Here is an 18,157-nt window from a genome sequence, read left to right as displayed (position 1 = left end):
TGTGTGTCAAAGGAATTAAAAAAATATCCAGTGCAGATTGTCCTTTCAACTTACAATGAAGTAAAAATAGAAATAAGGGCAATGGAAATAACACAATTAAATCAAGAAAATGTTGTTACTTACTTGATGTTTCTAACAACTCTTGATGCAATGAGTAAGGAACTAATGGATCTGGCAGATCTGCAAAAAAAGCTTTCAGAGCCCCAGCCACAGCATTCACTGTTACTCCCATTGATTCTAGACTGATATTATGATCTGTAAAACAAAATTTTAAAAGCAGTAGTTTAAGTAAAACCTACTGTTATCATTCCTTATAATACTTTATGAAAACAAGAATTTATTCAAAACACTGATAACTAAAATTTTGCCAAATGATTATTAAATAAGGAAGGAAAAGGTGAACTTATTGATAACCTATCACACAAACCTACAAGAAATCAAATATAAGAAAATCTGACAGCATTACAAAACAGTAGAAGATCAGAAAAATAAAGTTGTCTAATTCTCCATGAAGTCTTGAATGATTTTGTATTTGCCATTAACTGAATTCTGATTAAGCAATTTTGCCCAGTAAGAAGTTATAAATTCTATTTCCCAAAATGCTGCTAAACAGCAAAGCAAGGCATAATAAAGAAATAGCACTTTCACTTTCTTTAATGTCTAGAAGACATTTTACTATTTTTCACAGACTCAACTTCATTATTACCATCCAAGAATTTTCAATAAATATTTTCATTTTAAAATATAAACACATCAAAGTGAGCAGCTTCAACTACCAATCACATTTCATTACATTCTACAATGACAAAGGCTATGTTAGAAATTATTCAGACTTAGTTGTTAATGCACATTATTCAAGAGAGCTTTTACTAAAGTACCAAGAATTACTATTTGTGGGGCATAAGAAGCAGAAGGGAATGCCTTAATGCCTAGGACTGATGAACTGTTAACAGAAGGAGCAGCTAAAACTACACTAAAACTCTTTCAAACCTTCAAATGCCACCCAGATAATATTTTAAGAGTGCTTAAGCCAGCTGCAACAAGATTCCCCTCCCACCCTTGGAGCTTCACTGGTAATAACATGGACTATACCAAAACAACCCACCAGAGCACTAAGGACACAGTGCTATGGAAGCTGGTTTCAAAGTGCAATCCTTTTATATTGCACTGTGACAAATCTACAGAGAATTCATGTTGTGTTCTGGCTTTAAATAACAAAGTCTGATTACCTTGATCAAACTGTTTTTGAATGTTGTCTTGATCTGTTTTATTCCCACTAACACGGTACAGGCCTTCAGTACATAATCCTTAGAAGAGGAGGAAAAATAAATATTAAAAAACAAATTTGTATACTACAAAGCAGAGCAGAACCAGTTATAACTACTAATTCAGAAATGAAAAGTAGGAATACATTTCTTAAGTGCCTAAAAAGTTAACACATTAAACATTACAGCAATATAGGACTAGCAAAACACAAAATGTCAGTTGTCTATTGAGTCCACTATTCCATTTAACATCAATCAGAGGAAATGACATTATAGGATAACAAGACTCTGATGCAGATATTTGTTGAATAATTCTCTTACTGATCTCTATTAAGACTGTTGTCATTTGCACTGTTTTTTTAATAATAAAAAAACCAAATTCTGTGGTACCCACATTTATGTTTTTAAAAACTGTCTTCACAGTTTGGGCTTAACAACTTACTGTGGCAAACAACAACACACTAAAAATACTCTGCAGGGAAAAAAAAACCCAACAAAACAAGTATTTGTAATAACAGAATCCTCATCTTTTTATTTCACTGTGTAACACAATTCTGTATATGATAATAACTTAATCTTTAAAAATTTATATTTTATAATCTTTGAATCCATTTCTCTTCATTTCTTATCTAAAGTATATTATCACATCATTTACAAGTCTTTCTTTAAGGGATGGGGGAAAAGGGGGAAAAGAGAAAGGTGTTAGGAAGCAACATTCCTCAAGCTTCTCATTATTACTTTGTTTTACCACGTTACAGTCATCGTAATTCCATCAGCATTTCAAGGTGAACATTGAACAGTACACCTTAATTATCACATACACGCACTTGCACACTCCATTCCAGTGATCATGCTTCCTACCACACTGCTATCATTTTCTGCTCACAGCTACTCATTGAATGAAAAGAGTCCATCCTAATAATCACACCATTACCCAAGATATTTTCCTTCTTTAATTTAGAACCTATTAAGGAATATAAACATTTTTTAGATCCTTAATTCTTCAAGTTACCTATATGGGTGCAAAATTATCTATATATTAGATGTCTGTAACACTACATGGGTTTATTAAAAATTCCCAGGTTTCACAGCTTAATGAAATCTCTTGGCCTTTTGCCATCATAGGTCAATAACTGAATGCATTTTAGATCATCATATCAATACTTAACTGCTCTGTCCCACTATTATCCACCAAATGTGTACTTTAAGTTACCAAGAAACATTAAGAATCCTATTACAGCATTCAAAGCACAGAAAGCACTTGACTGGTTCAGAAGAATTATTTCCTTCTTAATGTCTCAACAACAAAACGTGTCTCTTTACTGGCTGCATCAAGGATATTTTAATAAGCATTTCTTCAATAAATTTTCATATCCATCATTTAGCTTTCCAATTCCATAGCCAAGAGTTTTCCTCTTGTAAATATACACCTGAACAGTCCCTTCAAAAAACCTTGTCTACTGATATCCTTCAACACCACAAGGAGGTAAAATTTGGTGGGCACAGGGCAAAAAGCGGTTTCAATGATTCAGTGATTTCCACACCTTGAAAGGAGTTTCAAGCCTGCCTTCAAGAAATGTGCCCCAAATGTGTTACATGTGATCACAGCCAGAAACACTTTATATTCCTCTTCCAGAAGCTGTAAATAAATACAGAAGACCACTGGTAGATAAGAACAAGCTAGATCAAGATTCTCTTTGTCTAGTATGATAGAATTCTCTGCTGGAGACCCTACAGCCTCAGGATAGTCTTTGTTTTATCCAATTACTATTCAATGTCTTTCTGCACAAAAGAAACTGCATGTGCTGCTACAGCAGTTTCTGAGAGGACTGACCCAGTCACTGTTTAGTAGGAGTATGAAAACCTTGAATACCTGAACTGGCTGCTCTGGAGACATATGCTCTAGTGTGGTATCTATGCTACAGCTCTAAGAAACAAAGGAAGACAACTTACAGTACCTTCTGAAAATTTCCAGGTTAAAGAAGGAAATGCCTACTTAATTTAGGCATCTTCATGAAATAGTGAAGTGCTGCACTTCTGTATTAAGCTAACTAAATTTGTCTCCTGAGTGCCTCAACAAAATTTTTCTTGTTTGTGTATATTCTAGAAAGTCATGCTTCATGAAACGGCCAATTGTCATTACACTTTCTCTAAGGCACGAAAGGAGACAAGTTTAATCTGTTTGTGAGTATGCACACAGCTAGAAGTCTGCAAGAATTCTTTATGTAATGCTCCAATTCTCTGTTGCTTTTTCTTATGCAACCAGGTCTCTCCGATGCTTCTTGCATCAAGATCTTCCATCAAATAACAGACACTGTAGTTCACTACAGTACCTGTGGTTCACTAGTTTTAGCTTTTGAACTTCTTGCATATGTATAATATATCTCTAAGAAAAGAGAGATAAATAGAGAGCGCTCAACATTTTTTTTTTCGGACAGCTTTTTAAAAATGTGATTCCCCCATCGGCAAGGCTCTTGATTTTTCAAAACTTTTTTTTATGTTCTTACTCTCCTTGCATTCTGGTCCAATTGTAATTTTCAACATATCCTTCCCAAACACAACTGCTCCTGTAATATTATACGTTAGAATCATATTATTTATTTGCTTCTCTGTTCTGCTAGCTTTACAACACCTCTAGGTTTAAATAACTAGATCCTCTTTACATCACATCACCATAATCTGTATTTATTTGAAGACACTGCACATCCCCTTTGCCTAGACTACTCTTTTCTTAAAGTACCTCCTAGAGCCTAATAGAGCCTCTTGCACCTTCTTTTGTGCTGAGAGTTGGGACCAAGGCTCCATCCCATCTAACTGGAACTTCACCACATGGGGCTCAAAGGATTTCAGAGAAAGTGAGCAAGGCGGATCTGCACCTATATGCACCTATAATCAGTGTATAGGACACTTCCATTCTTAGGCTCCAAGAGATTTCCACAACTCTTGGTTCCTCCATGGAACATACTAACTTCAGCAGAAGGGAAGACCAAAATTTACCTGCTATAATATCCATTTTCAATACCATATACTACACTATCTAGTATATGCTTGAGGAGAGATATAGAAAGGAGAGAAAAAAACCAAAACCTACAAACAATCTTTTTGTGGTACATCCTCCCAGGTTTCTGCAGATGGTGGCTGACATAGGCTTTTGCATAAGGTGTTGTAATAGCCATATGGGGATTTATCCTTCACTAATTCACCCAAACACCTTTAAGTAATTTACTTGTATTCTTTACATCATGGTGAATGCAGTTTTGTCATTCCAGAATGTACATTAGCAAGCACACTGAGTTTATGCTCAGTATTTCAAGTTTGCATAATTTTGTTTCTCAACAAGAACTAATAACTTCTCTACATTTTCCAACTTTCTCTACATTGCCAGTTTTTTAAATTTATGTCATTTTTCTTCCTCAGAAATGTTCTAAGCTAATCAGTTTGGTTTATCTTTATCCAAGAGTTACTATTACTCCTGTATGTATTATATTTTCCAATTCTTTCTATTCTGAGAAAGGCTGAACCAAATTGCTACCAGTATCAAAATGGTGTGTATAGCATGGCATTATGTAATAGCATGAATTTTCTTCGTCCATAACTTTTTTTTTTGCTTGCTTGCTTGATAGCAAGAACAGTTTAAGTTTTCAGAGAGGTGTCTATGATGATTTCAAAGCCTTTTCCCAAGTGACAACAGCTATACTAACATTTAGACTGCTGAAAAGTCATAGAGTGTCTGCTAACAACATCCACAGCCAGACTCTGCTATCATGTTCTGTCTGTGTTTCTGAATAAGTGCCACAATTACAGCAAGTCTGTCTCTCCCAGTTCAATTCCTTCCTCTACAGTGGCCGATGGAACTTTTCAGGACTCATTCTCCGCTACAATAGCTGAGACTATCATTCCCGCATTTAATCTTTGTAAATTTGGTGATCTGTATATTTCTCTACTTTTATTCCATGGATATCTGGTGTACCTCTTTTCAACCCTTCCTCTATAACATAAAACTAAATGAACCACCAATTTGCTGGTCCAAACCAGTAATTTCTATGTACACCTAGAATGCATATAATTATTGAGCAAAGAAGTCAAACTCTAAGTAAGAATCTCACACCAACTTTACTTACATAAAACATATTTAATGTGTCCTTATTAACACTGACATTTAAAGTCCCATGACATTCAATTCATGCACTGAAAACCAGAACCAAAAATAAGTGTCTTACTGCTTCTTGTAATAAAATAATTTATAGCATATTGAAATGTTCAATAAATATTGAGCAGTGTAAGGAAATAAGCAGTACTTTTAGAAAGACCCTTATAATAGGAAGCACTCCAAAGCTGAATTAACATTTCTATAATTTCACTAACTGATTATTAAACAAGGTCTCAGTCATTTTATGAAGTGCCACTCAAGCCCAAATTTTATGGCCTACCCATTTCAAAAAAAGAATACAAAACTACAATTAATATGACATTATGAACATGCCTGGGAAGAGGTAGGTGCACTCTTTGCTTTATTAAAAATAGGTGACAACTGAAGCATTGTAGTTTTCCAGGCATATAGCTGTTTGGTCACTTTAGGTCTGGAGAAAGCTGAGGGAGTAAGTGAAGCAGCAGAACTATCATACCCTGGCATCTTGGTCCTATCTGTGTTGTTTAGGAGTTCTTTATGTTATTCCCATGATGCTTCCTTTGAAGAGATAACTCATTAGCAATACAACTCAAGTGCACAACATGTGTTTTATGAGTATTTCAAAACATATTTGTTCACAGTTTTCAGTGATTCTCACACACTTCTAAATTAATGCATGAGCTCCTCCCCTGTCTGGTAGTCAGTCTTCCATTAGGAGCAATGATGCCTGTTTTACCCTCATGAGCTTGCTTCCTTTCTGCTGATTAATTCCAAAGCAACAAGACACAAACTGGTGTACAGTTTCCTAACTACTGAAACCTATTCTATGTCAATTTTGAAGTGATCACAGAAGGAATTCTCAGGAGATCATCTAGTGCAACCTTCTGCTCAAACAACAGTCAACACTGAAATCAGATTTGGGTGCTTATCTAAATATCCCTTTAATATCTCACATACCCCACAATCTTGCCAACCTGAACCAGTGCTTTAATAACCTTCAGAGCAAAAGTATTCCCCTTCTTTCTAATCAGAACCTCCTATGTTAATGGCAATGTACTTCAGTTCTTTAGCCTGGCTGCACCTGGTCAGTAACCTCCTCATAGGTATGGGAAGCTGCCTCTGGGTACCTCCTCAGCCTCTTTCTCTCCAAGGTGAATAAACCAACATATTAGGAACTCCAGCCCCTGACCCTCTTTTGCTAGACTGAAGTTTGTCAACACCTTTTATGTCCAACAAGTGTAGAGCAAAAATTAGTGACCACTTCTGCTGCTGTAGTGTCTGCCCCTTCTACTGGGACAGTCCAATCCAGAAGGCATGATCAGGCTATTCCCCACCACGACCACAAGATCCTTTTCATCAGCACCGATATGGACCCAGTCAAGTGCTCAGCGTGTACTACTGCAGGGGTTTAGTCCTTGCAATTCTAGCTGAAAGGCCTGGCATTTGTCTTCACTCAATTCCTTCAGGTTCCTACTATCCCATTCCTACAGCTTGGCTACATTCCCTTGAGCAGAAGCCCTGGTCTTAAATCCATTAACCACACCACCCACTCTAGAATCACTCAGATATGTTGTAGAGTTATTTAAACCAGGATCAAGAGTAACAGAGTCATGGCCTGTGTGCATTTTTTGCTGAACATAAAGCTTTGTGGCCAGTTGAGTCAACTTAACTGAACAATATGACTGAAAATGATGGTTTCACTCCCTGCCTCACCAGTCACTGTTTCTGTCCTCCCCTTGCTCCTGCTCCCTGCCTTGCACTTGTTTTGGCACATATGACTCTTAACTAACCAGCTGTAATACTACACAGCAGGATTTCTACCATTTTTGCTGATACAGCTTTTCAAAACAGTGAACTCCACTGATTCAGAGACATCTGACAAGTGTCCAAAATGAAGTGACAGAACCATATACACCAGGTCAAGGGGGTGTCCGGTTCTGTTCTCTCTGACCAACACAACAAGTTCCTAAAACCTTCTAGCTCTCCCAAGCCCCTTGAATAAAACGGGAGGTAATCAATCTTGAATTTCTGGAGTTTTCAGCCACTAGGAATATATTTCAATGATTTACCTAACTTTTTTACCACAACAAGCACTACTGACTCATTTTCTTTGTCTATTTCTACCAAACCTCATTCTCTGGAGACAAACTTTGCTTTATCTATACACTGTCAACATAAAAATCCAGCCTCACAGCAGATTCAGCATATAAGACCATGGTGTAAGCTAGGAAATTTGAAGGCAGCAATATTTTTTTAGTTTAATTACCTCCGAAACTGTAAATTTAGCAGCATTACAAAAATGGTCTCAATATTAAAAGCAGTAATTATTGTATATATACCAAGTACACAATTTTTAATTTCTCTTATAGCTCTCTATAGGAACCATGTGAGATAGTGACATTTAGCTCTGTCAAAAATCTTTCTTCTGCCTTTATTCCATTCCCTGTCTCACATAAACTGAGTAACTAAATTACTAAAACACAAATTATTCTAATAAGCTTCTTTTTGCTAAATTATTTCATGTACAATTAATACTCTATTAATGTTAGCAGTTTTTTATGAAGTATGGAATCTGAAATTTATAATCTGGTCAATGAAGTACATGGATAGCAATATTCTATTACAAATTAAAAACATTTGAAAGCTCAGAGGAAAAAAAAACATTAAAATACTGATGTTAAAGTTGAATATTATCAAGAACTATATGTACTTAATGGCAAAACTGCTCGTATTTGTAAGGTTAATTTGATGTCTACCTCCTTGGTAAAACAAAATTAAATGTAACCTATAGCAAACTTTTCACTAATGCATGAACGAATACAAAAAGTAAACCCAAAATGAAAAAAAATACTGAAATATTAAAAAACCCTCATATGCTAATAGTATCAGTAAGCCCAAGTCATCTTGCCTGAATTATTTGAAGTTTGGGAAAACTTAAAAATCAACAACAGTAGGTTGTTGAATAGTACACAAATAGTCCATGGAATAGTTCATCACTGAATTTGAGGTGTGTATAACCACATAAAAATATTACCAATGAAACACTCAAGCTACAAAGTTGGCATAAACATGTACACTTTTTACACTTCCAACTGGACATTCAATAAATATTTTTCCATTATACTGAAATACAAAACTCAAACCATATCAATATTTTGTTGAAGACATTAAATTAGCCTTCAGAAATACGTTCCTATCTCCCAGAGTATTGAATATCTGCCTTATTCTCACCATGGCAATTGTCAGAGAAACACAGAATTCATGCCATTCATACAGCTAAACAGTTTAGTTTCAAAAAGTATCTCAATTCTGCTACCTATATTTAAAAAAAAAAAGAGTTGTACTAAAAAAGGTAATGATCTACATTGTATTTTTTTATTAAAAAATAGCAGGTAATCTTTTTTCTACCATATCTTAGCATAGCACCATTACTTCTATACAAAAACAGCCACTACAATTTTCTTGAAAATCAAAACTCTGGTTTCCCTGCTAAATAAATAAATCTAGTTTACAGAAAACCAGAACACTTTAAAAGTTCATTTCAAATGATGCAACAAAATGAAGTCCTCTTCAGTCTATCAGGAGAAAGCAAAAAACCGACCAGAACAACTGTATCATCAGAATACTCTTTCAGAAGCCCATAACCAAAAATAGCTACCAATGACAGTCAATTGGAATAGTTGCTCTCATGGGCAAGTTACAAAACGATTTCCAAAGGATGAGACAAAGGTAAAAGCACAAAAATATACATGTTACTAGTGACAGAAAAGTGTCCATATAGTCTGTAAAAGGTTACAGGTAAGATCACAATATCTTTACCAAAAATCAGTTTCCTTGAAAAAATTATATATTTATACCAAGATGTTTAGTGGAAAACTTGGTAATTCACTATTGGCAAGTTACTTACCTGCAAAAAAATAAAAATCTTTTGATCATCTTGTTCAGTGAACCAAGAAAGAGCTCTGACAACCCACCAAAATATTACTCATCCTGCTATAATTACAATGAATTCAAAAATTAAAGGCTTGGATAGAAAAAAGGCTTTCCTGTAATCATGGACAATGTAGAAACATAGAAGAAAAGTTGTTTACAATATTTAGTAAATCTTTCCTCCTTTCTTATTAAGAAGTGACAGTGGTATAAAATTTAAGATGTTCTCACATGGTATTATGATTTGTTTTTAATCAATAGATTTCAATAAAACCAAGTATTATGTGCTATTACTGATTCATACTCTCGGTACCAGTGACAGTGCAGACTGCTGTGAAATGGAGGTTCTAACACATATTTACACCTTACCAGCTTTAGATCTACTCAGGTATTAACCTGAGTTAATTGGCCCGCAGTTTCTGCTTCCAATACTATCAAAAAGATTACAAGGGGATTCAAGCTCTGTATTGAATTTCAAAAACTGGTTGGCTTCATAAAGCTAACCCAGTTTAGAATAAAGCCTTTTGCTGAAAAATACTAAAGAGGAACACAGAGACAATAACCTTCTATAGGCACAGACTTAGGATCCCTTATCTTTACCAGATCAACCTTTACCTTGACAGAAACAATATGGCTTCTTCAGAACAAAAAAAATCTGTTGATTTATAAAAGGCTAGAACTTTCAAGCTCCTGAATTTACTTTAGTTTTTCCAAACTGCCTCTCTTCTACTGATACACACTTTTTTTTTTGGTGAGGATATTCTAGAACATTATGGTAAAACAAAAATCTGATGGTATTTTCTGCATATGCTCAATTCTTTACAGTTTATGGTGGATTGAGAATCTTCAAAGACACTTTAAGGTACTATTGTCTCATCTAGGCATCTGAAATAGAGAAAACTGTTTTTCACACTGTATGCTTTTTAGCCTCACTCAAAATTTAGACAAGTGGGTACAAAGTATTGCCTTGTTTAATTTCATGAGACAGAAAGAGGAAACATTAAAAATTAAGATTTGTCCTTTAAAATCGAGATTAATCAAATCTTCACAAATTCAACCACAATCCAAATTACATAGGAAGGAGCTGAACACTATGAAAGTACCTGAAGAGGAAAAGCTAAACAATTATATGCTCTGTAAGAGAAATATATGGATTAGCTGAGTTGGAAAAGACTGCACTTCTTGATTAAAAAAACAATGATAATGAACACTGGTATTCAGTGCATTCAAACTGACAGCAGGCTGACTTGCTAAGAGACAGATGAGTACTGAATGACTCCCCAGGGCCAAGCAGATTTATCACATAGGAATGGTACTATCCTGAACTCCAGCCTGGAGCCAATAGGCCCTGACTTGCCTTGTGCAGACTGAGAATCTCCAAAACTGCGTTTGTGAAATTTTCTCAGACAGTCCCAAAGTCAGTGATGCAAGTCTATCTAGGCACAGGATTTGAAGGCAATGCAAGCAAACATTCTTTTCTCTCAAAGGCAACAAATATATTCTATCAGAACCCTGCTTGAAACTCAAATACCTACAGCATGTAGGTATTTGTATTTATATTTACAATATAAAACTAATACATACCAGAAATAAAACTCCCACAGCCAAGTATGGAAGCTGAAAACCACGCCAAAGCTACTTACATGGAACCCAGAATAGGAGAAAGAAAACTGTAATACAGCTCAAAAGCAGAGGTTTTGTTCTAAATGCTTAACAAAACTAGGAAGAGACCTAGTGTCTTCACAGTCACAAACTACACAGATGGCACGATGTTTGTCCAGCTTACATTTATGGCCAGATTTAAAATTCTCCATTTGTACAGTAGCATTCCAGGATGGACTAACATTTGCACAGCTAACAGGAAAGTTGTGCCTTCTGAGTCACCACTTTTGAGGAGACCCTACATTTTGAGCACACAGCAGCTTAACCCAGCATCTTATTTTTCCAAGACAGGTCATGAAAAGAGAAGAGATGTGCTAAGCTGGTCACATGGCTTGACAATTACGAGGGGAAAAAAGACAACAAATAATGTTCCCACGCTATTATAGTTCTCTCTCTCACTCCACAAGCTGGTGAAAATTCTTTCAGAGAAATACCTTTTTTTTAAAAGTTTACCACAAAGACAACAATGCTTATAAGCAATTAGAACTTTTAGAACTGGACTTATAAATTTGTTGTTTGAAAGTATTCTTAAAAAGTGACACATGCTCAAATTAAGTTATTGCCGGGTTCTACAAACTCTTGAAACTTGTCTTCCATACCAGTTAATATCTGTTTTATATAGCTATGCATAGCAGCTGTATGTAGACACTCTTAAATAATACCAAGGACAGTGACTCACCTATAAATTACATGGTTTGTTTTGGGTTGTTTTTTTTTTTTCTACAGAAAACAGCAAACACAACATATATATTGAACTGCCTAGACCACTATTATTCCTTGCCCTTCTTCCTTCTTTCCCATTTTTAACTGGGTGAGGTGGAAAAAGCAAAAGCAAGAGGGCAGAAAATACAGCTCTTACCTTTAATCCATGGAAAGTAAAGGTTAAAGACAGATCCATACTAAGATCTCTGACTACAAAAAGATCAGTGCCTGAGGTTTCACCAAATTTTTTTATTGCAATAATGCAGTATGTAAGTCATCAAAAATAGCTATGAGGCTTACCACCTGTGGTAATTATTTTGGAAACACTGTTCTTACAGATGGCAGCAAAACTGAATTTTACTATAAGAAAATCCTTCAGCATTACTCTTGCTACAACTGCTACTATCACCTTACAACCAAAATTGTATTAGAGATTTAAGCAATTTAGAAAAATGATGCTGTTTTACTTTGCACTAAACAACATCCCATAGCAGACACACATCAAAAGATGGTCCTGCATATGTTTCAGCTCAGTCACACTGTCATCTACTGCAAATAGAGCAATATATCATTTACAAAACTTCACAGCAAACAGGATCTACACACTAACTGAAAACTAGTGCTCACACTCTTTAAAAACAAACAAAAAAATCCCCCCAAAACTTCAAACAAAACCACAGAGCACTCCCAAACCTCACAACAAATCCCCACTCCTAACCGTAGTCTTCTGTTTGACCAGCAAAATCATCCTACTTGCCTCATGGTCACACAGTAAATAGGCTGAAAGTGGGAACAAACACACAACCAGGAAGCCAGGGAGAGAGAGAGAGAAAACCATACTCTGAAATTTAACTCTAGTGTAAACATATATATGTTAATATTTTACATTAAACTGGAAAACTACATCTTAAATAGCTTAACCTTTTTCATGGAGAATTACACAATATTTAGAAAATAAGTGTTTCTGTCTCTGAAACAAGTTGGTTTACCTTCAAAATCAAGAAAGCAAGCTGACTAATCATACCAAGACAGAAGCCATTCAAATTTTTGTTTTCTATAATTGGAAAAGGTGGATTTCAGAACTTTTAAACACAAGAAATAAAACGCAACGGTGAAACATGTAAGACTGGCCTGCCACTGGGTTACACGTCATTTGGCATTAGAAAGTGATACAAGTTTTTTAAATTACAGGGAACCTGTTAAACTTCAGACATTTGTCAAAAAGTAATTAAGTATTTGTATAAATGAAATCAAAAAATCATCACATATTAAGCATAAAATTCAGAAAACACATTCTAATTTTTAAAAGTGCCATGCCCACAATTACTTATTTCTATCACAAAATTCTAAAAGTACTTGAAAACAGGAAATGAAAGGCTTTAGTCATTATGCAAAATGGGAAAGTCTTTCCTCTAACAGTCCTCCTATCTTACCTGTATCTTCAATGAATTGCACACATTTTTCAACAAACAGAGGTATTGGTTTCTCAGGTGTAACCAAATCTTGTAGGGGCATCCCAAAGTAATTACTTTCCCAGTTTCTACGGATTGGAGGATTGAATGTCTTAGTTTTCTTTTTCGGCTACAACAAAACAGAGTTATTTAAGTAATATTCAAGCAACATTTTAACCAATTAATATTTCAATCATTCAGTAAACACAACTGCATCATACATCTATCAGACATTAAAAATTCCTCTACAGCAAATTGAATGAATAAAAATTAAATGTACTTTTAAAATTATAAAGTACTTAACTATAAAGTATTATTAGATAAAAATCCCTCAACTTCTAAAAGTTTTGATCCTTTTTGTATTATGTTAGGAACAGGATTACCCAATATAACAGTAATTGAAAGACCACAGGAACAGAAGTAAAGACACCACTTGTTCTGAGTGCCTTGATTTGTATAGAGATTTTCAGCACTGCTCACACAAACCACATCTGAGCCACTTCTTTAGAAACTGTCAGGATAAAACTGTGGTGTCATATCACCAAAACAAAGTTGGTGTCCTCTGCATATATTTAAAGATACTAAATAATCTTTATAATGCAACTGTGTAAGAAACATGATGATGGAGAATGACTAACAAGCAATCAAATCTTAAAGTTACAGTTGCAGGCACTCATACCAAGCATGAATGCTTTGTTACTGGCACAGGATCTTAGCCAAAAGGATCAAATCAAATCAAAGATGGTGAGTTTCATATGGAATTTTCCTGGGTTTTCTGTTTGGTGGGGTTTTTTTGGGTTTTTTTTTTTTTTTTCACTGAGAAGGACTTTTATCAGTGGAACTGATAAATCAGCCTTGGATGATTACAATAATTATATTGTATCAGATACCATAATTCATAATTAGTCTCTGAATACTGATGAAAACATAAATTACATCAAAAATATTTATTTAGGCAGCATCCAGTTCAGCTGAGCAACACCTGAAAGGGCCAAGCTGAAGGTAAACAATGTATAAATCTCAGTGAAAACATATTTGTCAAATGTCAAATGAAAGATCAGTTTTAGATACATATATTAAGGCAGTAAAGAAAGGAAAAACAATTCCATTTTTTTTTTCCGCAAGGTGTTCAGTACACATCTCCACCATCACAGAATAAATGAAGCAAGATATACTCAAGACTGTGTATTTAAGATCATAAAGACAGAAAAAGTCTCTGTGTCTCTCTTGGAAAGCAGACAGGTATATGGAATAATAAACTAGGACTCTACAGAAATTTTATGAAAATTGCAAATATTATCTGTGTGGAATACCTGGACATAGTATGAAATATCAGACATAGCTACAAAGCTGGAGTAAAGAATGCTCTTTTCTAATAATTGTCCTGCTTTTAGAAGACAGGTTGCAAGGGGCTGCCATATCACATTTGATATTATGCACATAGAAAAGCAGAAAGGTTTCTTAGATAAACTCTTTACCTGAAAACAGTTTAATCCCCAATTTGGAGAGTGAGAATTTGTCTAAAAAATTTAATGGAGCATAAAGAATAAAAGAATAAAGAGAAAAAGGAGAAAAAACCCCAACTCTGAAGTCCTTTGCAAACTAACCTAAAGGCAGAGTAGAAGAGATGATCACTGCAAGACTAATCCATAAACATGAAATTACAATTTCACACTACAGTTACAACAATAAGTTTATCACCTATTTCTCCTTATGTATCATTATGTATTTTGCATCTCTCCTGTCCACTATTTATTATAATACCTGCCTCATTATTTTCCTTTCTTTTGGGGTATGTGAGTGCATAAACTCTCCACTGACAGCTTAAATCAAATCCTTCTGCAAGTAACACTATCTACATGATCTTTACAAAAAATACTCCTGTATATTAAAAACAAAACTTTAAGGCTTTAAGAAAAACCAACATGCTATTTCCTGATTTTAGACTTCCATACTTTCATGAAGTTGTTGGTCTAGATTTTGTAAGTGAAGAACTTGTTCTGAACAAAAAGGTGTTCTATGCAAAAGATCTAATCTTTGCCAAAAGACCAACTGACTTCAGGGAAAAAAATATGGATCTTATTTCTAACAAAAGTAAGTCTTAGTGAAAGCTTTTCTTTAATTGCTGCTCCCCACTCTGAGAAAACAGCATTTTTTTCTGATCCATCACACAGAGAATCGAACTTTTAGATTTGCTAGTCAAGATAAAGACTACCATATTTTTTTGCATGTAAAATTAACTTTTACAATATCTCTAATGAAACAATAAAGAAACTGTTAAACATTAAATTATTAATTTAGTTAAACAGCATCTGAGAAAAGTGAACCATTTCAAAATTCCTAGATTTTGGCAGAGATATTATGATTCTGCCCCAGGTATTTTTAGTTCAATCATTCTCCCCAATACACCTATGCCCCACAATACAGCAGTCATATAATATTGCATGCAGCAAGAACTAATCTAGCCACAGCCAAAACAAATTTTGTATGTTTCTCCTACATCATCATAAAAAAGGACAAATAAAGTTAAAGACAAGAACCAGCACAAAAGTTTTGTTACTTAAGCTGAGCAAAACACTCATTGTTCACATACCACTGTTTTCATTTTAGTAATTAAAACACAAGCCCAAGACTATAATGTTGAAATCCTTAAGTTTTCCTAGAGATCTGTGGGCCTTTGTATAATTGATTGCTGCACTTATGTTGAGCTTTCAGCATGGGTTTCACCACTTGCTTCTTGCCAAAGACAACTTCTTCTCATACCATAACAGAGGTTAATGCCAAACCTCCAACTGATCCTTATATATTTTGGCAGGAAAGCATTTTAACTCTGAGAATTCCAAACTTGCCTTGCATTGCATTTACTTGCAAAATTGCTTTATTTTGCAGTACTTCAATCACCAAAATACACCTTGCAAAAGATTAGCTGAAGTCCTCAACATAAGACAAGGTAAACATAAAAACATATACTCCAGCATGGTAAAGTATCTAAGTCTTGATTTCAAAACCAGAAATATTACTACAAATAAACATTAACTTTAAAAATATAGATGTAAAGAATACTCAAGCTTAACCATCTTGACTACAGGTACTAGGGAACCAGCCAAGCAGCACTCATCATCTAGAGAGAAACTAGGCTAAGACTTCCGCTAGATGAGAGTCTTGAGAGTACAATGCACTTAAAGACAACCTTTTAAAATTAACCGAGAAAACTAAAAACTGCCAAAATCCTATCAAGCCCCTTTATGGATAGGCTATTTACTTTAGGAAGCCTTCTGTTCAAGACAGGCCTTTTTTTCCTCTCATTCCCATCCCACCAGAACTAGGATTAGTAATTTACTTAATAAAGAAGAAATTCAGCCACTTCTCTACTTCCAAAAGACTTCGCTACTACTTTTGATGCAAAGAAAATTTTCTGCCTGCTTTGTCTGCAGTCAGCCCTAGGGTCATGGAAGGCAAAGTCAGTATTTTCAGGACTTACTTTCAGGACTAGTAAAATATAAAAAAACATGAACAGCATTCATTTTATAGGCTTAATAAAAGTATCTGTAATCTCTAATTCATAGCTAGCTCTTCAGAAACCGTATATGAATAGTGCAGATCATTGTCCCTAACATGCTCTTCCTTCCCTTCATGCCTTCTGCTATTCTTAGAATTCCAGTTTGTTACACTGTTTGAAACTACAAAGGCTCAAGAAGGCATATGGCTCTAAATATGCATATTAAGAGTGCTAAATTTAAACAGACTAAACCTGAAAGTATAGATTCTGATATTTCCTATCCTCCTCAGGAGCAAAAAAAAAAAAAAAAAAAAAAAAAAAAATTACTGCACATCCCAGTCTGAAGTAGACAGTATTTTGCTAAATTAACCACTGAATTTACACAAGAACGGCTGACTAAAAATACAAGTTGATCTCCCATTGCTCACATGTTTACCATAGTCTTACTAAAACTGAGATCAAAACACATGGGTTCTATGGTTCCTCACACTATTTCCATAATAGTTTTAACATAAAATTTCTTTTTGAAATTATAATGGCAGCAAGCAAGTTTAAGCATAGAAAAATAGATGACAAACACACTGTTTCATGTTCCAGAAAGAGCAAAAGATATGAGAACCCATCAAGATGCTAGTGGATTTTTCTTGCCGAAATACTGAGAAAAGTTTTCAGATTAATTTTAAAGTAAAAAGCTTCTTACAACAATATTGGTATAAAGAAAAATGGAAAGAAGTCATTCACAAAATCTTTGGAAGCAGGGAGTGTTGTCTGCAAACAGGGTTACAAGGCAGAATGTTTTACAACACTGTTTCTCAGATTTAATTTAGCAATACAGATGGAAACTCCATTAACAAAAAAAAAAAAAAAATCAGACCTTGAATAATCAAACTATTGACTATTGGCCAAGGAACCTAAACAATGGCATGCCAAAGAATTATAAATAAACAGTTAATTTACTATATTGTTTTCAAGATCTCTCTAGGTAGGATTTGTTTTCAGAAGTACTTAAAAAATTCAAGATAAGGCTCTGCCTTTCCCATTGCAAACACTTACTCAGGATATTTGCTGTTCTTTATGTGTTGTGGAGAATAAAAAACTAAACAACTATATTTTCGCTGTAAGAGGTGAAAAAAAATACAGCCTAAATTAGACACTGAACATATCTCAAAGTGCTCACAAAGATAAGAGTTCTAAAGTAGGTGGGTAAAGTTTTAATACTCATGAATTCCATTGTAAAAACAAATAATAAGGTTATTAATTGTCACTATATGGAATAGCTACAGGTTTCCACATCAGGTAGTCTTCCTGCTGAAAAAGGAATTACTAAATTATAACAAGGGTCAAAAATAACTTGCTATTATTTCATGGTAATAATAATAAATCAAATAATAATTGACAAATAGTTTTAAAAAATATTTACATTTGGCTTGTTTACACAGTGAGAACAATGGAAAGCCAAGGACTACTGTGGTTTGGGCTTTATATTAATGCATAAAATGCATCAGTTGCAGCTTTAAGG

At 34.6% G+C, this 18,157-nt stretch overlaps 1 protein-coding gene across 3 annotated transcripts in view; it reads right to left on the bottom strand.

Annotated features, from left to right (window-relative positions):
- Positions 1-18,157, bottom strand: part of ARHGAP5 (Rho GTPase activating protein 5) — a 47,183-nt gene that overhangs the window by 9,704 nt on the left and 19,322 nt on the right. For all 3 annotated transcript variants that reach the window (XM_086894833.1, XM_086894835.1, XM_086894834.1), the window contains 3 exons: positions 13,122-13,269; positions 1,230-1,307; positions 124-255 (listed from right to left, as the gene is read on the bottom strand). In XM_086894833.1, the coding sequence (XP_086750959.1) occupies positions 124-255; positions 1,230-1,307; positions 13,122-13,269 (358 nt within the window). The remainder of the gene's footprint in view (positions 1-123; positions 256-1,229; positions 1,308-13,121; positions 13,270-18,157) is intronic.

The sequence above is a fragment of the Cyanistes caeruleus genome, chromosome 6 (genome assembly GCF_971803275.1).
Source record: "Cyanistes caeruleus chromosome 6, bCyaCae1.hap1.1, whole genome shotgun sequence".
Taxonomy (NCBI): domain Eukaryota; kingdom Metazoa; phylum Chordata; class Aves; order Passeriformes; family Paridae; genus Cyanistes; species Cyanistes caeruleus.
Note: the sequence above shows the minus strand (reverse complement) of the source record. Positions and strands in the feature narration are given on the sequence as shown.